Source organism: Dermochelys coriacea, chromosome 15, assembly GCF_009764565.3.
Source record: "Dermochelys coriacea isolate rDerCor1 chromosome 15, rDerCor1.pri.v4, whole genome shotgun sequence".
Lineage (NCBI taxonomy): Eukaryota > Metazoa > Chordata > Testudines > Dermochelyidae > Dermochelys > Dermochelys coriacea.
In genome coordinates this window covers 1,578,491-1,604,025 of record NC_050082.1, presented here as the reverse complement: position 1 = coordinate 1,604,025, position 25,535 = coordinate 1,578,491, and the positions used below count along the sequence as shown (strand labels likewise).

Below are 25,535 nucleotides of genomic sequence, written 5' to 3'. Positions count from 1 at the left end.
GGGGATTGGTCCTGCTTTGAGCGGGGGGTTGGACTAGATACCTCCTGAGGTCTCTTCCAACCCTGATATTCTGTGATTCTATTACCCTTGGGAAAGGAGGGGGATTGAGCCAGGCTGGGATAGCAATGGACACTTGAGGAATCAGAGAGGAGCCATTGAAGGTGGCTTCCCTTTTACATCAAAGTTGGAGGCTGTCTCTAAATAGGGCCTCAGAAGTATCAGACAGGGTAGGCCAAGGAGTGGGTCTAAAATCCATGCAGCTGTTCTAAAAGGCTGTTTGTAAATAGCAGCTTGGCACCGTCCCATTCCCAGCAACGTTGGTCACTCCTGACCAGACTCCAGCTCTGGCTCCTCCTACTCCCTGACTGCAAGACCTGAGCAGGCATCTTTACTGGCTCCCGGAAGAGCTCCTCCTCCTAAGCCCCAGCCATTTCCATTGCCAGGCTCCAAGGAACAGCGCAGGGACATGCCCTCCCCACACATATCTCTTGCAGGGATGTCTAGCAATGGCTCGGGCAGGCTGGGCTGGGCTGGGCTGCAGTTCCCCAGCCAGCAGGCCAATGGCTGAAGAGATAGGGACAAAAAAAATCTCCTCTTTCTGCGCAGCACAGTGGAAATTGGGGCTGATCATGCAGCTAATATCCCCAGCCAGAGAGGTGCTGCAAGGCCTAGACAATGGTGGGCTCCATGGTTCCAGCACAGTGGAGAAGTCTGCTGAATACTTAAGAACTTGCTAAAATACCAAAGTCCACAGCCAGTTGCTTAGCTGTGGAATCCTAGAGTGCCTGGAATCCCTGCCTGGTGTTGCATAGCAGTGTGTGGGGCAGGTCATGTGCTAATGAGGGAGAGGGAAGGCTATGCAGACTCATGGTCTCAACGTGGTAGCCTTGGTCTGAAGGATTCTTTCTCTGCCGCTCACAAGATCTCTGGAGAGATCTTGGGCCCTTGTAGTTGGTGAGGTGAAGAAGGCCAAGCCGGGTGCATTCATCAGTTGTCTGGGTGGGAGAGAGTAGGTCTCACTGATGGACTCATCTTCTGAGATGTTCCTCTAATGGCATCTTATTTAAATGCTCTTCCTGTACCTTCTCCCTCCTGCTATCTTGGCTAGATCTTGGAATCTTGGGTCCAGGATACTCTCTGGGCTGAGTGATGGGGAATTCCTGCCCCTCTCCTTCCCCTGGCTGCTACATCAGGTGTCTCACTGTAGCTCCACAACAGATAGCAGTGGCCAAGTGAGTCTAGAGCCTACCCAAGTCTCACCAACCAGCTTCCGGGGGAATCCAGTTCCATCACCCAACTTAGAGGAACAGCCGTGATAAACTTCTGATCTAAGTAATTCTGAGCTACAATGCTGACTGAAAATATCCTCCCCATCTCAATGAATATGCCTTATACAAAGGTACATTAGAAGGTATCATGTTTCAGAGTGGTAGCAGGGTTAGTCTGTATCAGCAAAAACAATGAGGAGTCCTTAGAAGGTGTTACTCAGAAGCCTTTTCTTTAGGAGGTGCTCATGAGTCAACAGCTGGCCAGAATGTTTCAGGACCCTTGAGGTGTTTTCTTTGTCTGATCAGACTGCCAGTGTTCTCATGCTGTAAGACTGTTCTCATATGCGGAAAAGGTGAAGGCCGTAAATGTTTGATCAGTGTTTGTAATCTGGAACAGCCTTTCTGTATCTGTGTGTGTGACCTGTCCTAGCGTCCTGGGATTGAGTGAGATGGAGGCAGCAGGTTGTGGGGAGCAGATCTTGACTGCTGTCACTTGCCCCACAGAGGGGAGGGCACAGTGGCTTGTTGCCCAGTTCATCCCCAGCAGAGTCTGCCTGGCAGTAGGCTTCCACACCTAAATATTCCCGAGTTGTGTCTATTAATTCCATGAGCTTCAATTGAAATGCATTCCATCCATCCTCTCTCTAAACAGCTCTCTCCATTTTCATATGTATTTCAGTGGATAATATTTCTCTTTGTGGGATGACTCTTTATTTTGTTTAAAGATAGTGAGATAGTAAAGTCATGCTGCCTTCCGAAAGATGGCAGCATAAACAGCCTGGCAAGAGGGCTGGCCCCATCGTAGTGTTCCCCTTGCCCCGTGCTTGCAGACGCCTCCCTATTTAAGTGCCAGCTGGTTGGCTGCTCAGTGGCCTCCGTAAAATGGTTGGCAGGGCCTCAGTCCAGTTCCTAGCAGATGGGAGCCAGTATCGCAAAAGCCATCCTGGTGGGAAGTCTCGAGGGAGAATCTGAGGGCTAAATGTGTGATGTGTGGTTGTCCTTTGTCACTGTGGGGCCTTTTTCTGGTCCCTTGTCCATTCATGCATCCAGGCAGAGCTCCTCTGGGTGGCGTCCAGTGGCCCCTTGGACTCCATGAGGCAGTTGGGTGATCTCTGAGGTTCTTTGCTCAGTGGCCCTTCAAATGCATCCTTTTGACCCTATGACCTGCACCCTCATTCCCATTTATTCATTTTTGACCTCCATGATCTGTTGAGGTCTGAGCCCCGGGGTCTTTTGTTGCCCTGGTGAGTACCACCCACCAATACCAGTTATCCAATTGGCTGGCATGTTTAAAACTTCCCCAGTGTGGATGGGTAGGTGAGGAAATTCTTGTCCTGATCATGGCTGATGCCCCCTTCCATTTGGCTACCAGGAAGAGCTGCTTTCACTCAGGCAGAAACTTGTGTAAAAGGACTCCTCTGGACGTTCCCAGCCTGGGAAGGACAATGCTCTTTGGGACTTGATTAGATTTCCTCAAGTGCGGCCTGATCCTGAGGGGTTCTGAACATGAGCAGTACCAACGGACCTCACTGTTAGACGCAGGTGGTCAACACTTCTGTGTGTCAGGCCTCTGAACCTAAACTCATGTGGTATATTGCAGTCCCCCAGAATGTATTGGGATAGCATTGTGCAGGGCTGATGGTAAAGCAGGTCAAGCTCTTTCTTCAGCCTCTCTCTCTCAACTCTCTTGCAGCTCACCTTGCAGAGCACCAAGTCCCGCGTGGCCTTCTTCGAGGAGCTCTAGGAGGTGACCCAACCATCATGCACTGCTGCTTCCAGCGAGCCAGCCACCTGCCAGCCAGAACCTCCTTCAGCAAGGCCATGTAGGCACATCCCAATGGCTGGGGATGGAGCCCCTCTATCTGCTGGCTGGGTGCATTCTGGGACATGATACTGCTCCTGTGCAATGGACTTGGTCCGTCAGCAGTCCGTGGATTTCAGCGTGATGTTCTCTAGTTTAGTCTATCCTAATCCCCCTTGTAGGTTTTTAACTAGCTACCCTCTTCTGCCATTTATAATGCAGAGATGTGGTATCCCTTGCAGTCTTTTTAAGCAGCATTTGTATTTGGTTGTGACTGTCATGTGTCCTCCTGGGAGATGGTGAGCAAGTGCATGTGCCTTGGAAGGGGTGCCTTTCCCTTCCAGCCCTGCTTTAGGGAATGCCACAAATAATGTGCGTTCCTGCAGGCGAAGATTTGGCTCCTCTGGCAGTTCAGGAGCCAGGGTCTGGGATGTGTGCTACCCTCTCCAGACCCCCAAACCTTGCAGTACTTCTGCCTGACTTTCAGTGGGGTTGAGTACCTGTAGACTCAATTGGTGACGCACACACTGGTGTAATGGAATGCAGTAAATCAGTGGTATAGCCTCACCTAAGAGAGCGTGGTTAGGCCTAGTCTTCCCGCCTACTAGAGGATCTAACAGACATAGAAGGGGTTCAGAGATAGGCCATGGGAATAGATTTGGAACGACTTCTGTAGGAGGAGAGATTGAAAAGACTCTGGCCGTTTACCTTAGAGAGTTGCCATATAGAGGGGACATTACAAAGGTGTGCAAACTAATGTATGGGATGGAGAAGGTTGATCTACCCTCTCTGGTATGATCTAAGAGCAAGGGCATAGTCAAGGAAACTGAAAAGTGGGCTATTCAGCACTGATCAAAGGAAATACTTTCCCACACAGTGTGCAATGAGCCTCTGGAACTCCTTGCTACAAGATTCTATTGACACCAAGAAATTTGCAGCATTAGATCTTTGTCTGGATACAAAAACAGCCAGAAATCTAGCAGTGAACATTTAAAAAGTGAAGGGGTTCTGGACGGGATATGAACCTTCATGCTTGTGCCTAGAAGCTGACCTCTAAATAATGTAAATCAGGAGGGAATTTCCTCTCAGCCTTGGTCATCCCATAGCTACCTACTGTAGCCTTCTTTTCACTTTCCTCTGAAGTATCTGGCACTGGCCCCTGCTGGAGATGGGCTAGATGGACCAGGGGTCTGATCCACTGTGTCAGTTCCTGTTCATGGGAGCTTCATGTGCTCAGCCTCTCTGCACATCACCTCCCTTGCTCCATTTTGACTCCCCTGGTAGAGTGATAACCAGCATCCTATGAGCTGGGACTCCACTGAGAGCAGCCCCAGCATCTCTTTGCTGCTGAGTCCTGTTCAGCAATGTTCTCTCTAATTTTTGACAGGCCATATGCGCAAAAAATTTCTTTTGTGCAAATTTTTGTGTGTGTTGTGTTTCGCTGTGTGCGTGGGGTTTAGGGTCTGTGTGCGCACGCGCAGCTTAAAGGGAACAGTGCTGTTGAGTGAGAGTGGCAGGAGCAGCCTTGCTCTGGCTGTGGCAGAGCCTATGGCTTCCAGTCCCTGAAGGAGCATGCTGTGAACACTCATGCGTCCTGTGCCTGCCATGAGACAGAGCCAAGCAACAGGGTTGAGGTACTAAAGCAGCCAAGGCGATGCTGGCTACTAAATGAAGTAGCTCTCTCCTAGCGAGGGACTCTAGACAGCTATGTCGAAGAAGTCAGTGGCATCCTCAGCTCTTGAAAGGGCCTAGGTCTGCTGCCTTGGGAGAGAGGAGTAGCTCCTGGCACATGCTTTGTCATCCCCCTGCCTCCTTTGCCAGTGCTAGCTCCCGTTCTGCCCTTCTTTGTATTCTCTGTTTGGGGGATGAGTGGGGAGAGATGCTAGAAATCGCTTGTAATTTATCTTCTAGGTGCTGGAAGTTGGGGTGCTGCCGCACCCCCGGCTTGAAGTAGTTTCCACTATATCCGGGGTTTACAGTTTGGTTCAATGCCTCCCAGCACTTCCACTATACAAATTGTTCCAGCACCACTGTTGACAGCCCCTCATATAATGCACTTATGAACTATTGGGCCTTGCCTTTGTGTAATGGCCTCTGGTCTACCCTTCTCCACCCCCCCACCCCCCCCACTACCTACCATAGGCAGCTATTATCCCATAAGCTCACCCCTTTCCTGTTCTGTGTTTTGTCCTGCCTCACCATAAAGCTTTCATGCCCTGGTGGTTATATTCGTTACATATAAAGAAATACACTATTCAACCCTTAAATGCTGCTGTTTCCCAGACTGCCAGCCAGTTTGAACCGTGCAGCTTCTAAAAGGTTAATCCAGGTGCTCTCCTGGAATGCACAGTGTCCGCCAAGGCCCAGGTTTAAAGCAGGATCTTTCCTGTGACTTGGGGACACTTGGAGTGTAGGGAAGCATGATTCCTCCCTGTGCAAACAGCATTGACTCCCTATGTCCTCTTGTCGATGCTGCAAGGACAACAAGTGTTAGACAGGTCTCCTGCTGGACAAGTGCTTCAGTGTCATACCAATGGGTGGTCTTTAATCCCACCTACCCATACATCCTGAAGTCTAGAGTGGGAGCTTCTCACACATATACCACCCTCAAGTGTTAATGCCATGATGCTAAATGTTTGTGTATCTTTTGTATAAATGTTCTTTGCCACCCTAGAGAGCAGGAAGACCACCCAATGGTCCCAGCAGAAAGCCTTGCAGGTAGCAATGAGGTATCTCACAGGTTGGAGCAGGCTGCAAAGTTGCAATAACATTGGGCGACGGATTAGCTTTTCTCTTGGGCTGGCTCAGTTCAGATGGCTGGAATTAAGTCCCGCTCGGAGTCTCCATCCTAAATCCTACTTTTTAGGGGGTTTATAGATCAGCTGTTAACACTCCCTTGGGGCTATAACCTCAGCAGGTCTGGGCTTGGCTTAGGAGCAGAGAGATGCTAAATTTAAAGGGGAAAAACTGTTAAGCCATTTTCAAGTCATAAGAGCAGAAAAGTGATCTGAGCTGAGGAGTTGATTTCCAGGCTTGGCTGTGGGGCACAATACAGCCTTTGCAGGAAACTAAACTGCAGGCATGTATTGCATTGATCTGTAGCACATCCCTCTGGCTAATTCAAGAAGAGCTCTTGCCTGGCTCTGAGGGAGCCCTAGCTGGTTCTCCACTCTAGAGGGGGCAGCGTGAGATGAGACAGTAAAGGAACAAAAGGGAAGAGGGGGAAGAAAATCTTTTAATTAAAAGGTGCTTTTCCATCGATCAGTCTCTCTCCCCACTCTTTTCTCTCCCTAGTGACTCAGTGTTAGTTATGTTTACTGCCCCTGTGAAAGGTTGGGCTAGTACCCTTGGGGTAATCTAAGGGCTACATAGAACCAGGAGCCATTTCAGCTTGGAATAGTAAATCCTTGTCCTAGTGAGTCAATGGGAATTCAGTGGAGCCAGGATTGCACCCAGAGTTTGCAGCCATTTCACCGGTGCTAGTTAGAAACACACATTTCATGCCAGCGTTTTACATATGCACGTAGGTCCAGATTCTCAAAGGTATTTCAGTTCCTAACTTCCATTGATTTCAGTGGAAGTTAGGAGCCTAAGTACCTTTGAGGATCTGGGCCTTAGACCATGATCCTACAGCTACGTATACATATGGCCAACTTTGAGCTTATGCCTAATTCCAGTGAAGTCGAGCCTGATTTTAAGCTGGATCCAAATTGCAGTTAGGAGGAAAGTATGATCATAGAATATCAGGGGTGGAAGGGACCGCAGGAGATCATCTAGTCCAACCCCCTGCTCAAAGCAGGACCAATCCCCAGTATCTGCCCCAGATCCCTAAATGGCCCCTTCAAGGATTGAACTCACAACCCTGGGTTTACCAGGCCAATGCTCAAACCACTGAGCTATCCCAGTTTATCTTATCGATGCTTGAGGTTTACAGTGGAGCAGCTACGTGGCTGGCTGGGTATAAATTGCTGGAATCGGGCCAAATTCCCCCTGGAGCTAAGGCCAATGAGGAGTTCTTTCCCCACCCCTCTCCCCTTCTTAAATCCAACACTAGCCTCACACAAGAGCCAGGGGTCTCCCACGGAGCTTAACAGGCAGCCGGTTTAAAACAAATAGGGGAAGAACTTCTTCACCTAGCACACAGTCAGTCCATGGAACTCGTCAGGAAATGATGTGATGGCCAAAACGGGGCCTGGGTTCAATAAAGAATTTGGTAAATTCATGGAGGATTGGTCCATCAATGGCCATTAGCCAAGATGGTTAGGGATTAAACCCCATGCTGCGAGTGTCTTTAAGCCTCTGACTGCCAGATGCTGGGACTGGCCCATGGGATGGGCTCACTCAGTAGCTGTCCTGTACTGTTCATTGCCTCTGAAGCCTCTGGTACAGGTCACTGTCAGAGACAGGACTCTAGGCTAGATGGACCATTGGTCTGACCCCATATGGCCGTTCTTATTTAAACAGCACTAGCAATTGTGTCCTCGCTGCCCACTCTCAGCAATGCTGAGCAAACACTAATGGTCTGTCTTTAACCCACCCAATTCACTTGCCTTTATTTTACTTTTTTCAACAGCCTGGTTTAATCACAGAGAGCTGAATCTAGCCCTGTGGTGACTTCAGTCGAGTTATGGACAGGGTGGATTTGACCCAGAGTCAGCCCTTGGCTTGGCATAGTACAGGTGTTCTCAAACTTTTGTACTGGTGACTCCTTTCACAACCTCTGAGTGCGACCCCCCCCCTTATAAATTAAAAACACTTTTTTATATATTTAACACCATTACAAATGCTGGAGGCAAAGCGGGGTTTGGGGTGGAGGCTGACTGCTCGTGACCCCCCCCATGTAATAACCTCACAACCCCCTGAGGGCTCCTGACCGTAGAACCCCTGGCATAGTATATCCTGGCTTTTTATCAGATCACGCCATTGATTCCTTTTATTTAAAAGGTCCCTGATATGCATTGAATCTCCTCCCATTTGGAAGTGTATGTGTCTGAAATTCAGATGGATAAAGCAGTCTTTTCCTTGGGATGAGGTCTGGGACAGAAAGGCCTTTTTTTTCTATTCCCGTGGATTGTTATATTCTGAAGATACCGTTGTTTTCTCATTTGTTTTAATAAAAATTGAAAGCAGTTGCAGGTGCAGTTGGTTTTTTTGGGATGGGTTAAAAAGAATAAGGAGCACTTTGTTATTGTAATATTGCAGCGTGTCATAAAGCAGGTTTAACAAGAGACATGATTGCATCATCTCCAGAATATTAAATGCACTATAAAGGAATGTCCAGAACTGAGACATGACTACGTCCCCCTGCTATATCACAGCACGGCACCCGGGAACCCCAGTACTGAGACACGACTGTGCCCCTTTTGCTATATCACAGTGTGGCACCTAGGATCCCCCAGTACTGAGACACAACTGTCCCTCCTGCTATATCTAAACGCTATGGGCCATATTCTCCCTAGTCCACCATGTCTCTCAATAGAGTAAGGCATAAGGCAGCCTCTGCCTCTCTTGCATGGGCTATTCGTACCACAGCTTGCAGTGCAGGAGGGGAAGGAGGCATTGCAGATCCACTATCCCCTTTCCCCCATACAGGAGGCATGCCTGTGGACATGCTACTTGCTTAATAAATTGGCTCATTCTGGCTCATAAATGAAGTGGCTAGATGAGGTGGAAGCTGTTCATTAAATGTCAGAGGGAAGTTCTTGCAGCTGTGGATCCTGATCTGACTTGACTTGGGAAAACTCAAGTCTTCCTTTGCTTTGATCATAGCTGTCCTGTTCCCTGACATGTCCCCAGAAGTTGTGTTCATACTGGCCTGGCAGCCTCTCCCTGAGTTTTTGAGTAGCACCAAGTACACTGTTGGCACATAAATAATACCAGCTCTGTGGCATGTGCCCCCTTCAATCAGCTGTCATTTCTTAGCCACTTGTGCTGTCCTTGAACGCAGGGGTTTGGGGTGCAGGGAGCTGCTGCAGAGCTGGGTTAATAGATATTTGACCCAGCTGCCTCTGAGCTAGGCTGGGATCAGGAAATGTTTAGTTTTCATTATCTATCATTCAGGCCTTTACAGAGGGCATGAGGACATGCACACAAAAAGCAAGGAGGCTGCTCCCTCTGACTGGCCCCTTTCTTCACCATCTAAGCCACAGACAGGTTTGCAGCAGGGTGTTTGCATATGTCATTTAATGAATTCAGCAGCAGAGTTGTTTATCTGCTCTGTATTTGCACAGCCCCGGCAGCAAAACCCCTGGAGATGAAATTTAGCTCTTGACACGGGCTTGTCCTAGAATGATGGTTCTGTTTGTCACATTTATTTACACTTTTTTCAGTCAATAATTGACTCAGCAGAAGTGGGTAGGCTGATGTGACTCTTCTTTTGCCGGTTTGTGTCAATGTTGGGTCTGCCCCTAGGAGAGGAGTTGACTTTTCTTTTTTAAGAGATGCTGAAAGGAAAAGTGGGGTCTGCCTGCACTGCTCCATAAGGACAAGGCTGCAAAACAAAGGGAAAATAAAGAGACGCTGACCTGATTTCACTGGTATCAAACACAGAATATTTCTATATAATATAGCTCACGTGTGTGCATGTGTGTGGCAGGCAAGAGCCTCAGATATCAAGGAATTTAGCTGGTACACAAAGACTAAAAGGTTTTTATAAATGCTCCCTGCAAGTCCCAGGTTAGGATTTTCAGCTGATGAGTGGCGTATTCTGTAATGTACTGAGGAGTTGACTACATGAAACTAAAGGGGAAAGAGATGGGGGAGGGCAGCCCTGACAGTGATGGGGAGGTAGCAATAGCCTGCCTCTGACATCAAGGCTTGTTTCTTCTCAGCAGCCTCAAGGCCTCCTGCGGGTAGAGGTGAGGAGATGGGCTTGCAGGAGTCGCCTGATTGAACCCCAATAAAGTTTTGCATAACAGCCATTCCTACACATGAAGCATGTCCAGCCAGCCAAGGAAAATAAAGTACATGCAAAAGAGAATATGCTGAAAGTTCCGGGGAACTACAGGCCAGTCAGCCTCACCTCAGTCCCTGGAAAAATCATGGAGCAGGTCTTCAAGGAATCAATTTTGAAGCACTTCGAGGAGAGGAAAGTGATCAGGAACAGTCAGCATGGATTCACCAAGGGCAAGTCATACCTGACTAATCTAATTGCCTTCTATGACAAGATAACTGGCTCTGTGGATGAGGGGAAAGCAGTGAATGTGTTATTCCTTGACTTTAGCAAAGCTTTTAATACGGTCTCCCGCGGTATTCCTGCCAACAAGTTATAAAAGTATGGGCTGGATGAATGGACTATAAGGTGGATAGAAAGCTGGTTAGATCATTGGGCTCAACGGGTAGTGATCAATGGTTCTATGTCTAGTTGGCAGCCAGTATCGAGCGGAGTGCCCCAAGGGTCGGTCCTGGGGCCGGTTTTGTTCAATAATTTCATTAATGATCTGGAGGATGGCGTGGACTGCACCCTCAGCAAGTTTGCAGATGACACTAAACTGGGAGGAGAGGTAGATACGCTGGAGGGTAGGGATAGGATACAGAGGGCCCTAGACAAATTAGAGGATTGGGCCAAAAGAAATCTGATGAGGTTCAACAAGGAACAAGTGCAGAGTCCTGCACTTAGGACAGAAGAATCCCATGCACCACTACAGACTAGGGATCGAATGGCTAGGCAGCAGTTGTGCAGAAAAGGACCTAGGGGTTACAGTGGACGAGAAGCTGGATATGAGTCAACAGTGTGCCCTTGTTGCCAAGAAGGCTAACAGCATTTTGGACTGTATAAGTAGGAGCCTTGCCCGTAGATCAAGGGACGTGATCGTTCCCCTCTATTAGGCATTGGTGAGGCCTCATCTGGAGTACTGTGTCCAGTTTTGGGCCCCACACTACAAGAAGGATGTGGAAAAATTGGAAAATGTCCAGCAAAGGGCAACAAAAATGATTAGGGGACTGGAACACATGACTTATGAGGAGAGGTTGTGGGAACTGGGATTGTTTAGTCTGTGGAAGAGAAGAATGAGGGGGGATTTGATAGCTGCTTTCAACTACCTGAAGGGGGTTCCAAAGAGGATGGATCTAGACTCTTCTCAGTGGTAGCAGATGACAGAACGAGGAGTAATGGTCTCAAGTTGCAGTAGGGGAGATTTAGGTTGGATATTAGGAAAAAAAATTTCACGAGGAGGGTGGTGAAGCACTGGAATGCGTTACCTAGGGAGGTGGTGGAATCTCCTTCCTCTGAGGTTTTTAAAGTCAGGCTTGACAAAGCCCAGGCTGGGATGATTTAGTTGGGGATTGGTCCTGCTTTGAGCAGGGGGTTGGACTAGATGACCTCCTGAGGTCCTTTCCAACCCTGATATTCTATGGTTCTGTGACTGATCTATCTCAGGCCTCTGAAAAATGTTCTGGCAGCTCCTGAGCAAACAGTGTTATTTTTAAAACATTGGGAAACAACCCATCTGTAGAGGATCGACATGACAGGTGGTGGTTACCTGGGTGAGCGCACACCTGAGTGAAGAGCCACCTTGATCATTTGTGAGACATCAGCACTACGGAGAGCAGTGGGGGAGGGGGGAGTGAAATCCAACCATGGCTTCTTAGTCCTTCCTTGTCTCATGCTATAAGGAGCTGTCAATACTCAAGATTCAGGGCACAAGTTGATCACAAGAGTCAGGAAGGAATTTCTGGCTGAACAAAAGTATTGCAACATGGTGCTTCCCTTCTCAAAGCCTTCAGTCCTTCTCCCATCACCCACATCCCATCCCTGCACCGCATTCCCTTCCCAGCTTGTATATCACTTAGCATCTCTCTTGGATTCCCAGCAGTTAACAGCCACCAGAAAGAAACCCTCACTTTAGTCTTTGTTGCAACATGTTTGCATCAATGCCTTGGGATTCCTGCCCCTGATGCCCCCCCTGCCCGTACCATTACAAGGCAGAGCCGGGGTCATTCCATCTGCTTCTTGTTGTTTTATTTAAATCAGTTTCCCCCCATTCCTCCTCCATCCGTTCCTTTCTTCAGTGTGGGATCTCATTTGGTGTCTTTAAAGGCCTAATTTCCCTCAGAAACCAGCTGGGTGGGAAAGGGGGGAGAGCAGTGGGGGAGAAGGGACAGAGGGCTCCAAGTCTCCTCTAGTTTCAGCAAGATGAAGTTGTGTGGAGGTGGCAAGCTCCAAGCTCAAGATCCCACTTAGCCTGGCAGCCAGAAGCCCCATTCTGCACCCAGCAATAGAGACATAGGTCCTGGAAAGCAAATCCCCAGCTGAACATGCAACAACTGGGGAAAGGACCCTGGCATGGCCCGTACCAACGTGACACAGTAGGAAGCTTGCTTCCAATGCATCCGGCATTTCTCATCTCCCTCCCTATTTGAAAAGGAGGACTTGTGGCACCTTAGAGACTAACAAATTTATTTGAGCATAAGCTTTCGTGAGCTACAGCTCACTTCATCGGATGCATCTCCTCACTGTATTTTCCACTGAATGCATCCGATGAAGTGAGCTGTAGCTCACGAAAGCTTATGCTCTAATAAATTTGTTAGTCTCTAAGGTGCCACAAGTACTCCTTTTCTTTTTGCGAATACAGACTAACACGGCTGCTACTCTGAAACCTCCCTATTTGAGTCTGTTATTGGTCTTCCCAGGAGTAAGCTGAGTTTCCCGTTTGGCACCTGGGTAAAAAGGTGCCTTGTATTTTCCAGAGACAAGTTCTGCCTTGGCTAATAAATATTCCGAGCCAGCCCCAGCCTTGCCCCACCCCTCTCTTGGAACAGCAGAGTGATTAATGGCAGCACTAATGATCAGGATGGCTCGTGTTCCTCGCTGCTGACTGCGCCTGCATGCTAAGCAGATTAGCCTGGGCCAGGACTGCTCAGCCAGTCCCTGCTGTTCCCAGGGCCCAGTCCAAGCCTGCATGCTGGTGGTACAGTATTGAGGGCCTGAGCCTAACACCGCCAAAAAGAGTTGCTTGCTAGGCTACTGGGGAATGTGGTGAATTTGTGACATAATGGCTGACCTCTCAGACACGAGCAGCTGCTGGGGGTGGGGTCTCGCCAGCAGCAGTGGGAATGGCCTGCAGTGTGTTTTAGTGGGGAGAACAATGGCCAAGGGCACTCAGAGATCCCAAGGCCAAAACGGACCATTGTGATTGTGGGACCTGACCTCCTTCATAGCACAGGCCAGAGACCTCCCCCACCATAATTCCTGCCGATCCTTTAAAAAACAGCCAATCTTGATTTTAAAATTGCTACTGAGGGGGAATCCACCACGGCCCTCAGTAAATCATTCCAGTGGTTAATTACTCTCACTGTTAACGATTGACACAATATTTTCAGTCTGAATTTGTCTAGTTTCAACTTCCAGCCATTGGATCTCGTTATGTATTTGTCTGCTAGGTCGAAGAGCTAAGTATCAAATAATTGTTCCCGATGCAGGTACTTATAGACTGGGATCAAGTCATCCCTTCATCTTCTCTTTGGTATGCTAACTAGATTGCACCTGTTTCTATCACTATAAGATGTGGGTTCTGTTCCTGGCCCCACCACTGACACATTGTGTGATGCACAGTCAACCTGTGGAACTCATTGCCAGGAGATGTGAAGGCCAAAACTATAAAAGAGTTCAAAAAAGAATTCTATAAGTTCATGAAGATAGGTCCCTCAGTGGCTATTAGTCAGGATGGGCAGGAATGAAACCCCAAGTTCTGGGTGTCCCTAAGCCTCCAACTGCCAAATCTGGGACTGGATGCCAGGGGATGGATCACTCAATGATTGTCTGTTCTGTTCATTCCCTCTGAAGCTTCTGGCACTGGTCACTGTCAGCAGACAGGACACTGGGCTAGATGGACCATTGGTCTGACCCAGTCTGGCCGTTCTTACGTTCTTGGACAAGGAACTTTACCGTGACCTGCAAGGAGGGAAACCAGCTTTATGCCCATTAGGAATATCAGCAAAATGTTACCTGTTTTCGATGGACTAAAGACCTGGAATTGGAGCCTTCTCTGTCATTATGGGCTCAATCCAGCTCTCATTAAAATCGATGAAGTTAGAGCAGTCCTTAATTGATGGGGTTGGGGGTAGATGTTGAATCTTCAAGCAACAGATCTTTATTCCAGCTGTTTATCATGTTGGAGATACATAGGTGTCAACAAAACCAGAGAGTGGAACAACAGCCCTATCCTCTCTCAGTAGCCCACTTGTCCCTTCCTTGGTGTCTCTGACATCATGAGCCTACTGGTTCTGCAATCAGCATAGACATTTGGCAGGTGGGCGAGGGTAGAAACAACTTGCGTCTCCCCACTGCAGGTCAGCTATAGTCTCTCCGTGCCTCCCTCTCCCCAGCTGCGATACCCCTTCTGCTGCGGGTGCCAGATTGAATTCACTCATAGACGTAACAAGTTTTGAGATCCTCAGCTCAGCAGCACCAGGGAAGCGAAGAGAGATCATTATTCCTTTTAACATCTGGCTGGTTGCTGGGGAAGGCTGAGGGCATGGCTACGCTTGCAGATGTAGAGCGCTGTGAGTTAAACCCGCCTTTCGTAGAGCGCAGTAGGGAAAGTGCTGCAGTCTGTCCACACTGACAGCTGCAAGCGCACTGGCGTGGCCACATTTGCAGCACTTGCAGCGGCTTTGGGAGCGGTGCATTATGGGCAGCTATCCCACAGAGCACGTGTACCCATTCTGGCGCTGTTGCTTGTGGGAAGGGGGTGGGGTGTGCGGGGCATTCTGGGTCCTGTCCCAACGCCCTGTGATGCATCGGTTCGCATCCCAGCAATCCCTGTGCTTCCATCCACATTTGGCGCCATCTTTCAACGGTTTTTGTGCTGCGCGCTCTGTCTTCCCTTTGGGTCTGCAGGAATGGAGCCCGAGGATTATGAGGATCTGCTGAGGATTATGCTGACGAGTCTCGCCAGCACATCACATTTGGCAGTCGAGTTATTCCTTGTGATCCAAAGTGACAGTGAGGGCTCTGATGATATCGACTCGAGTAACGCTTATGACACGAGTTTGCTTGTGGCATTCATGGACATGCTCACCACCGCGGAACAGCGCTTTTGGGCTTGGGAAACAAGCACCGAGTGGTGGGATCACATCGTCATGCAATGGGATGACGAGCTGTGGCTGCAGAACTTCCGGATGAGGAAAGCTACTTTCATGGGACTGTGTAAGGAGCTCACCCCCACCCTGCGGCACAAAGAAACGAGATTGAGAGCTGCCCTGACAGTGGAGAAGTGGGTGGCTACTGCAATCTGGAAGCTGGCAACTTCAGACTGCTACCGATCGGTCACTAACCAGTTTGGAGTGGGAAAGTCAACCGTTGGAATTGTGTTGATGCAAGTTTGCAGGGCCATTAATCGCATCCTGTTCAGAAGAACCGTGACTCCGGGTAACGTGCATGACATTGTGGCTGGCTTTGCATAAATGGGTTTCCCTAACTGCGGAGGGGCGAGAGATGGGACGCATATTCCAATTCTAGCACCAGCCCACCTAGCCTCTGAGTACGTTAATTGGAAGGGGTATTTCTCGATAGTTCTCCAGGCGCTTGTGGGTCACCGTGGGCATTTCATTGACATTAACGCAGGTTGGCCCGGAAAGGTGCATGACACACGCATCTTTCGGAACACTGGCCTGTTCAGGAAGCTGCAGGCTGGGACTTTTTTCCCAGACCAGAAGATCACCGTAGGGGAAGTCGAAATGCCCATTGTGATCCTTGGAGACCCCGCTTACCCTTTAATGCCGTGGCTCATGAAACCCTACACAGGGAGCCTTGACAGCAGCAAGGAGCGGTTCAACAACAGGCTGAGCCGGTGCAGAATGACTGTGGAGTGTGCTTTAAAGGGCCGCTGGTGCTCTCTGTATGGAAATCTGGACCTAGCCAATGACAGCATCCCTGCAGTTAGATCCGCGTGCTGTGCCCTCCATAATATTTGTGAAGGGAAGGGTGAAAGATTCACTGAGGCATGGACCCTGGAGGTTCAACACCTGGAGGCTGAATTTGAACAGCCAGAGAGCAGGGCTATTAAAGGGGCCCAGCGTGGGGCTGCAAGGATTAGGGATGCCTTGAGGGAGCAATTTGAGGCTGAAAGCTACCAGTAATGTCTGGTGGCCTACATGGGAGTGAAGTGCAGTGGTTTCAATGTTAGTAGGAATCTGTGTTTGCTACACTGACTTGAATGCCTGTTTCTTTCCTGGGCTAAGGTATCTTTTACTTTATGCAATAATAAATAATGTTTTCAAAAGCAAAAAATCCATTTATTGAAAAGAGACACAACTACTTGGGAAACAGAAAGGGCAAGGGGGTGGGGAATGGTACAATCACAGATTTGCGTATGTCCTGTCTGGAGTGCCGTGCAATGAGTGCTGCACTTCAGGATGGCTATACTGCATGGTGATGGGGGTTGAGCGCAGTGGGTAAGGGTCGTAGTTTTCAGGGCTGGGTGGTGAAGCTACAGGTGTTGGAGGCAGCTGGTGGAGATAAGAACCCAGATGTTGGGGAAAGTGGGTTGGAGGTGACATGAGGGCACAAGGGAAAGAGTTTTGGGACAAGGGCTGCGGGGACGGGGCGGGGGGGGGTAGTGCTCCACCTGCATTGCTATGAGCACCTGTATTGAGTCCGCTTGGCGCTCCATGATACTTAGCAGCCGCTCTGTGCTTTGGTGCCAGCGATCTGCATTCTGCTGGCGGACCCTCCTTTCACTCTCCTGCCACCCCTGCACTTTTTGATTTTCATTACTTGAATGCTGCATTACTTCATACAACATGTCCTCCTTGCTTCTACATGGCCTCTTTCTGATTCTTTGGAGTCTTTCGGACAGTGATAACACATATGGCTTAGATCTCAAGGTTGCATCTGTAAAGGAAAAATGCAACACTTAACAGAGGCAGCATTGTTCACACCAGACAGAGCAGTGACTCCCCCGTACTTAAGGGCAAGCACAGTCTACACAATAGCATAATTTGCCCGTCCCAAAGCGAGCGCACATAACCCACGGGAGCTGCAAAATGGTGAGTAAGCACAGGGTCAAGCGTGACTGATTGTTTCACAGCTGTACTGTCCTATGGGTTTTTGTGCCTTAGGGAGCGCCAACAGCCCCTATACTGAACACTGTCCCCACATTTTCCACAGGAGTTTGTCCTTCCACAGGAAGAGATCTCGCTGCTGAGGGTGTCCTGGGAATCAACGGAGGATCTTTTTCTGCAATGCGGCTTCTGCCCTGGCCCATATGCAGCTTGCCTGTGTGCAGCAATGGTCCCCCCGCCCCCCATGGCACAGTGGCATGGAGTGTGCTTTACTGTTAGCCTTACTGGGACAAGGACCACAGTGGCTCTCCTGAGAACCTGCGCAAGCGCATTGTCCAGGTTCTGCATGAGACCTTTGAGGAGATCACTGAGGCCGATTACCGCGATGTGAGAGAGCACATCAATGCCCTATTCCACATCTAGGCATGCATGCAGCCCTAACCCTCCTCGCCCCAAGAACCTGCACCGAACAACTTCCTTCCCAAAAGCCGCTTACCAGGAACCTCCTTTGGTGTTTGTCCTTCCCCAAGCACCGGCCACCGCAACTGGCTACCTTCCTCCTGACTTGAGAACAGCTCCTGACTGCCTGCATCTAGGGATACTGGGGTGTCTTCCTCTGCCTCAGCACCCTCGCTCCCTCTTTGCTCCTCCTCCTCTTCCTCCTGCCTTCTTGAACTGGGCTCTGAAATGTCCATGGTGGTCCTTGGAGTGGAGGTGGGGTCGGCCCCAAGTATCGTGTCCAGCTCTTTGTAGAAACGGCAGGTTGCGGGGGCAGTACCGGAGCAGCGGTTTGCCTCGCGGGCTTTGTGGTAGGCATCCCGCAGCTCCTTCACTTTAACCCTGCACTGCAGTGCGTCCTGGTCATGGCCCCTTTCCATCATGTCCCTTGATATCTGCCCAAAAGTATCGTAATTTCTATGGCTGGAGCGCAGCTGGGACTGGACAGCTTCCTCCCCCCAAACAGTGATGAAGCCAGCACCTCGCCATTGCTCCATACTGGGGATCGCCTGGCGTGTGGAGGCCTGGTCACCTGGACAGATGCGCTGAGAGCACTCCACGCCTGGCTGAGCAAACAGGAAGGGGATTTTCAAAATTCCCAGAGAATCCACACTGGCCCTGCAGCGCTCCAGCGGGGGCACTGACAGGGCTGGTGCAAGGATGTTTCATGCCCTAGGTGAAACTTTCACCTTGCGCCTGCCGTCCCACCCCCCCCAGGAGCCCTGCAGCAGCTCCCTGCCCCCCCCTTAAGGCACCCCGCCGCCCCCTCCCTCCCCTCGGCCCGGGGAGCCCTGCAGCAGCTCCCCGCCCCAGCTCATCTCTGCTCCGCCTCCTCCTCGAGCAGGCTGCTGCTTCTCCCGCCTCCCAGGGTTGCGGCGCCAATCAGCTGTTTGGCGGCAAGCCTGGGAGGGAGAGAAGCAGAGCAGGGCGGGGCTCAGGGGAGGAGGCAGAGCAGAGGTGAGCTGGGGTGGGGAGCGGTTCCCCTGTGTGCCCCCCCCGTTACTTGCTGCAGGCGGCCCTCCCCGCGCCCCCCTACCCCAGCTCACCTCCGCTCCACCGCCTCCCCAGAGCACGCTTTGAGCTGCCCCCAACCACTTGGCACCCTTGGCGACCGCCTAGTTCCCCTCATGGTTGCACCGGCCTTGGGGGTGCAGCAAACGTTATTCCACTCGCTGAGGTGGATCTCCAGGAGCGCTCTAGCCACGGATTCCGAGCGCTCTACCTGCCTTGCCAGTGTGGACGGGCAGTGAGCTAGGGTGCCCGGGGCTCCTTTAACGCGCTGTAACTCGCAAGTGTAGTGAAGGCCTGACAGTCGAGGGAATTGCTGAGAAATGTGACTAGAATAAAGTCAAGTGTGTGTAAGAGAATAACTAATGCATGCCCTAGAAACCCATGTGGCTGAAATTCTTTGCTGCAACCCAGCTTTGGGGCCTCCCCACAGGATTTTGGTATTTCTGATCTTTCCTGCAGAATATAAGCTTTAAAAAAAAGATTCTTGCCTTTCTTGTTATGAAAGAAACTTTAAGGATGTGAGGTGATAACATACTGTCATCCCTTGAAGACAGTCAAGGATCAGGAGCTTAGAGAAAGTTGCGAACCACCCCATTCATCTTAGCTGGGTGTTTACTCTGAACCCTAATGATGATTGAGATGGTTTGTGCTTCCCTACTGCTTTCCTTTCCAGGACTTCAAAGCACTTTACAAACATGCCTAAGGTGGAAGGACTCCCTAGGTGAGGGGAGAAGGCCTGGAAGTGGGGTGAATAGAAGATCTAGGCAGAAAGGGGCAGGCTCCAGAGAGAGCTAGAAAAGCTTGATGGAATTGTCAGGTTTGTGATGGGATTAGAAGAACTGGGAGCAGACATTTGATTAAAGCACTGCCCTGGGATTGAAGGACCCTGGATTCAAATCTTGGCTCTGCCACAGAATTCCTGTATGACCTTGGGCACATCCTTTAATTGCTCTGTGCCTCAGTTTCCGCCATAATAGAGGAGTAAAAATACTCCCTTTCTCCCACCTTGTCTGTTTTGTTCATTTAGGCTGTAAACTCTTCGAAGGAAGTGACTGTCTCTTGCCATGTGTCTGCACAGCACCTAGTGCAACGGGTCCCCAAGCTTGGTTGGAGGTGGTGGAATCTCCTTCCTTTGAGGTTTTTAAGGCTTGACAAAGCCCTGGCTGGGATGATTTAGTTGGGGATTGGTCCTGCTTTGAGCAGGGGGTTGGATTAGATGACCTCCTGAGGTTCCTTCCAGCCCTGATATTCTATGATTCTATGATTCTCTCCTCTGTGCATGGGGCCGGCTTGAGCCCCCCTCCCCCACTGCCAACCACCTGCTTGGGGTTGGGCCAAGGTCTCACTCTACCACCTGCCCATTTGGGACCAGACCAAACACCCCCCCCCCCCCGCTTGCGGGGCTGGCCAAAGACTCCTTGTCACCCTCCCACACAGAGTTGGCCCAGTCCGAGCTGCTCTCCCCAGCCCTCCCTCCCGGGCAGGGCTGGCATTGCCACTTGCCCCCTCACCACACGTTCCTCCATGCACCCTGCTAGGGTTTGCCACCCAAGTTTTTTGCAAAACTGGGCATTTGTCCTGTTCCAGCCCCGCTGATACCAACTGAAGTTAGCAAGCGTCAAGCTATGAGCAAAAATCAGATCCTGCTACAAAACACACCTACCTGCAAGTTCACAGAACCTGGCAAGAATAGGGCTGGTATTGCAAGAATGCAAACACGCCTAAGAAGTGCTGGGCACCAGACACTCATGCAAACACATTCCAGAAGGGCTGTTATGTGATTTCACAGGGCGTGGACCGTGGGGTTGGCACAGGGTGAATGATCCCTCAAGAGGGAATGGGCCCGGTTCACTTGTGACTCATTCGCTGCCTCCCTGACAGTGCCCTTGGTCAGGCAGTAGCTGAGAAGAAGGAATCAGCTGGGTCTTGGTGGGAGTTCCCTCCAGGGAGCTGCTGGAACCCTGGGAGAGCAGCGGCTGGAAGCGGCTGGGGGAGAGCCGCTGGTGCAGCTAAGGCTGTGATGGACGTGGCCAGAGCGGGGGAGCCTAGCTGAGAAGAAGGCTGGTGTAGAGGTCCCTAGGTACAAGGGCAGGCTGTTTGATGTTAAGGGTTATGAATTTTCTCTCTGTAGAATGCTACTAATAATCTATGCCCAGAGGCAGGCCTTGAACTGGACTTGAGAGACCCTCCCTCCTTTCCTGGGCAGGTGAGATGGCTGGTGATCAGGGGAAAAGATGGGCAACTTGGTTGGTCCTTGGGGCAGCAAAGGGGAAAGTGAGGCAGAACTCCCCTGTTGTGCTGTGCATGGCCACTGGAGGGTGCCCTGGCAGGCCTCAGCCCCGTTTTGGGAGCCATGTGCTAGGAGCGGGAGGGCTGGTGTGCGTGGGACTAGCTCCCTATTGATGTGGCTTATCCTGGAGAAGTGGAGAGTGTTCGTTTTCTGATCAGCCCCAGTTTCCATATTCCTCCACCTGTAAAGCCAGGTCTGCGCAGGGCCAGCTGCCTAGGCCACCAAGGGAGAAGAAAAGTCATGTGCCGACTACACTTTAGAAACCTCCCAGATGATCACTCCTCGCTTGTCACTATGGGACAGCGCCATTCGAAGGGCCACTTGCTTGGGCCCTGCCAGGAACATGAGCTACCATCTCAATGGTACCATGATTACGAGACAACAGACCTTGCACCTGCCACTAGTCCAGGGGTGACAGTCGCCAGGCCTGACTATCTGGGGAGGAGAAAGTAAATTCCTAATGGAACAGGAAAGAGACTTTAATATTTCCATATCAAGGTGGTTTAGTGTGCAAAGGGATGGGCGCGGGGCAGGAGTTCAGTTCCTATGGGGGATGTGGAGGGGGGCTGGTACTGGTGTAGATGTAGCCTACATGGGCATGGGTGCATATGCATGCGAGTGTGAGGCGGGTGTCATCGGATGCGAGGGTGTGCACTGGTATGGGTATGGATGCCAGTGCATGGGTATGTGCCTGCTTAGGGGTGGCCATGTTTGGGCATGTGGATGTGGAGGCTGGTGTGCGTGAGTGCACCTACCGTTGCATAGAGGCATGTCCTGTGTGGGTGGGTGCGGGGGGTGTACTCTAGCATGGGTGTGCTTGTGTGCACCGGGTAGTGCATGCGCCTGGGGTACACAGCCCAATGCCGGGGGCCTACCACCCAACAGGGTAGGGGCTCTGGGCCGGATGCTCTCAGCCTGAGGAAGGCTCAGTTTGCTACTTGTTGTGCTTTGTCACCTTGTTTTGATTTGTGGTGACAAAGACCCCTGGCAGCGCAGCTCTCCTGCCTGGTGCTTTGTGCTCGGTTCATGCAGCATGAAGTGGGAGCAGGGAGGGAAATGGGAGCTCTGTTTCTGTGCCAGCTGTTTCAGGCTCTCCCCAAGGCAGAGGAATTCCTTCTCTGATCCCTCTCTTTAGGGTTAGCTGCATTTCCAGCTTTATTACCTTCACAGCAGGACTGAGGGGATGAAATGCTGTTTCCTCCCCCTCCCCCATTGCCCCCATCCTCCGGCCCCTCTGGCTTGATTTCCACTTTAACCGTCTAGCAAATTGCAATTCCACCCAGCTTTTCAAGCAGGTTTCACCACATGAGCACTATTTAGTGCCCAACTCGTATCCCGGGCAGGAGCTTTAGTGAGTAATGTGAGGTGCTCAGAGCAGCACATTTGCCCCTTTTAGCAGTGGCCGCATTAAAAGCAGGACTGGATGTGTCTGATCCTTCTTTCCCAGATCTTCAGTGCAGGCAGCTGCTTTCTGCAGACAGGTGATCCTCCCCACCCCCCAACCCCTGGATTGTTTTAACCCTTCAGATATTCAGCTTCCAACATTTTTGACATGACTTGCCCAAGATCATACAGTGAGTCTGTGGCAGAGCTGGGAGCAGAGACCAGGAGTCCTGACTCCCCACCCCTACATCACACCCATGCTCCAGGGATCAGTGCCATGAATAAATACCATTCACTAACAAACCTGTGATTAGCTAGGACTTCACAGTGATTGTGTGTGTGTGGGGGGGGGTGTGAGGGAGATAGGGAATACTTCTGCTGCAAAAGCACAGACCTCTACCCCTTGAATTAAAGGAGAATCTCTGTTAGCTGCCAGTAGTATAAGGAGTCTGACACAGCTGAGCAGTTCTGATTCCAGCCAGTAGAGGGCAGCAAGGCTCATACACTAGCCAGCTCATTACAAGGGACTCTCCAGGAGGCTGCATTGCATGGTAAGAAATCCCGCCCACCCTTCCATGATTACTTCTCCAGCGACCTCCAGACCCCACCAGTGCTGGGAGGGCAGGGGGTGCGCTCATTCCTCCCCGATGCAGAGGGACCAGAGCCAGAGCTCAGTGCTCTTGTCTACACTAAGCGCCTCCTCCCTGAAATCTGCCCCCATTGCTAACAGCAGTTCAGCTCCAGGGAGTGGGAGACCAGCCTGCTGCGTCCCAAGGCCGGTGCTTGCCAGCTGGCTGCCAATGGTCAAGGCGCTGCAGGCCTAATGTCAGTCTTCAGCGCAGGCTCTTCCCCATGGGCTGGGAGTGTTCAGGAACAGCATGGCTTCCACAAGCCTTAACTCTGCCCTGATGAGGGACAGAGAGAAGCTACTGTTATTGAGGTGTATTTCCGCAGAGCTGAGCTGTCCCAGCCGTGAGCCCCGGCCCTGGTGTGCTCGGAGCTGGACAGACACAGAGCAATGATCCTGTAATCTAGGACAAGAGAGCAGGTGACGCCAGACTTATGGGGAGCACAAGGGATCCATGAGACAGTGTTCTCTCTAATTTTTCCCTCCCATGTGCGGAATGAATTTTGTTATGTGCACCAATATGGAAGTGATGTGTGACACGTGACCTTCATATTGGTGCACATAACAAAATTCATGTGGCAGGAGTGGGGCTGAGGGTCTTGGAGTGGGGGGGGGGATCAGGGCTGGGGCAGAGGGTGCGGAAGGTGAAGGCTCCGGCTGGGGGTGCGGGCTCTGGGGTGGGGCTGGGGATGAGGGGCTCAGAGCTGGGGCAGAGGATTGGGCGTGTGGGGGGTGAGAGTTCCGGCTGGGGGTGCGGGCTCTGGGGTGGGGTTGGGGATGAGAGGTTTGGGGTGCAGGCTGCTCTGGGGCTATGGTGGGGAGAGAGGACTTCCCCCAGCTCTCTCTCGCTACAGCAGCCCCTGGGCTGTGGGGGAGGGGTGCCTCTCCCCGCCGCAGCAGCTCCGGGGCTGGAGCCATGGGGTAGGCGCCTCTCCCCTGACTGCGGCAGGTCCGGGGCTGGGCTGGCTGGAGCTGGGGAAGAGGAATCTTTCCTGGGCACCTGCATGGTGCTTCACTGGCTGCTGTGCCGCCGTGCAGCTTAGAGGGAACGGAGCAGTGAGGCAATACAGGGCCGCAGAGGGCACAGCCCAGCCATGGCACAACTGCTGCAGCAATGCCACGAGGGCTCCGCCTGGTCAGGACAGGAGCGCCGAGCTGCAGGGAGCGAGGGGCTCTGGGGCCGGGGAGACAGACAGGCCTCGCCAGGTGTAGAACACATGTTCCTCTGGGGCTAGGGAAGGGGGCAGGGAAACTCCTTCCTAGGACAAGAGGAGGAGACGGTCAGTGTTAAAGGGACTGAAACCAGCCCTGTCTCCCTCTCGTGACCTGGCCCCTGGGAGCGTTGGTCCCAGCCGTGATTTGAGGGACAAAAGGAAGGTTTTACTCTGTTTTAAAAACTAGCCCTGCAGAGCTGGCCTAGGAATGGGGGAGGGATTGGCACCCATCCCTGTGAGCCCTGCAGAGCCGTCCCAAAAAACGGGGAGGGGCTGGCAACCATCCCTGTGAGCCCTGCAGAGCTGTCCCAACGACCGGGGAGGGGCGGGCACCTATCTCTGTGAGCCTTTCAGGGCCATCCCAATGACCGGGGAGTGGCTAGCACCTATCCCTGTGAGCCCTGCGGGGCTGTCCCAATGACCGGGGAGGGGCTGGCACCTGTCACTGCTGGCCCTGCAGAGCCGGCCCAGACATGGGCGAGGTGGTAAATTTTATTCTGACGTGTGCATCGCCCGCACAGCTGCACTAATTAAGTGCCAACTGAAGGGTTCAATTCAACTGACCTGTGCAACTGCACTCAGGATAGTGGAGGGGCAGGGGTTAGGGGTGCCAGGCGACTGTTTTCGACCAGAACACCAGGTCAAAAAGGGACCCTGGTGGCCCCGGTCAGCACTGCTGAGGGGGTGGTTAAAAGTCTGGTCAGCGGTACAGCGGGGCTAAGGCAGGCTCCCTGTCTGCCCTGGCTCTGCAAAGCTTCCCGGAAGCGGCCAGCATGTCCGGTCCTTAGGTGCAGGGGCAATCAGGAAAGCTCCATGTGTTGCCCCCACCCCCAGCACAGGCCCCATAGCTCCAATTGGCTGGGAGCCACAGCCAATGGGAGCTGTGAGGGCGGTGCCTGTGGGCCAGCCAGTGTGCACCGCACAGAGCCGCCTGGCCGTGCCTCTGCCTAGGGGCTGCAGAGACAAGCCGGACACTTTCGGGAGTAGCGCAGAGCCAGGGCAGGCAGGGAGCCTGCCTTAGCCCCACTGCGCCACTGACCAGGAGCCACCTGAGGTAAGCGCCACCCAGCTGGAGCCCGCACCCCAAACTGCCTCCTGCACCCCAACTCCCTGCCTCAGGTTGGAACCCCCTGCTGCACATTAACTCTCTCCCAGACCCTGCATCCACACCACAACCCCCTGCCCCAGGTCGAAACCCCCTCCCACACCCTGCCCCCCCACTCCTACCCCAGCCCTGAGCCCCCTCCCACATCCCAACCCCATGCCCCAGGCCAGAGCCCCCTTCTGCACCCTGAACCCCTCATTTCTGGCCCCACCCCAGAGTCCACACCCCCAGCTGGAGCCCTCACCCCCTCCCACACTCCAACCCCGTGCCCTAGCCCAGTGAAAGTGAGTGAGGATGGGGGAGAGTAAGTGATGGAGGGAGGAGGGCTGGAGT

The 25,535-nt window shown here is 51.8% G+C and overlaps 1 protein-coding gene across 9 annotated transcripts in view; it reads left to right on the top strand.

The window, feature by feature from the left end:
• Positions 1-25,535, top strand: part of NF2 (neurofibromin 2) — a 149,317-nt gene that overhangs the window by 91,868 nt on the left and 31,914 nt on the right. For 7 of the 9 annotated variants that reach the window (XR_006275809.1, XM_043497852.1, XM_043497851.1 and 4 more), the window contains one exon: positions 2,962-6,328. The exons of 1 other annotated variant lie outside the window; for it this stretch is intronic. Coding sequence is in view for 4 of the 8 variants with exons in the window: in XM_043497852.1 (XP_043353787.1) it covers positions 2,962-3,012 (51 nt within the window). In the remaining 4 variants the exon portion in view is untranslated. Of the gene's footprint in view, positions 1-2,961; positions 6,329-17,179; positions 17,198-25,535 lie in introns of those variants that run through there. One more of the 9 variants, XM_038373001.2, reaches the window with a different exon arrangement.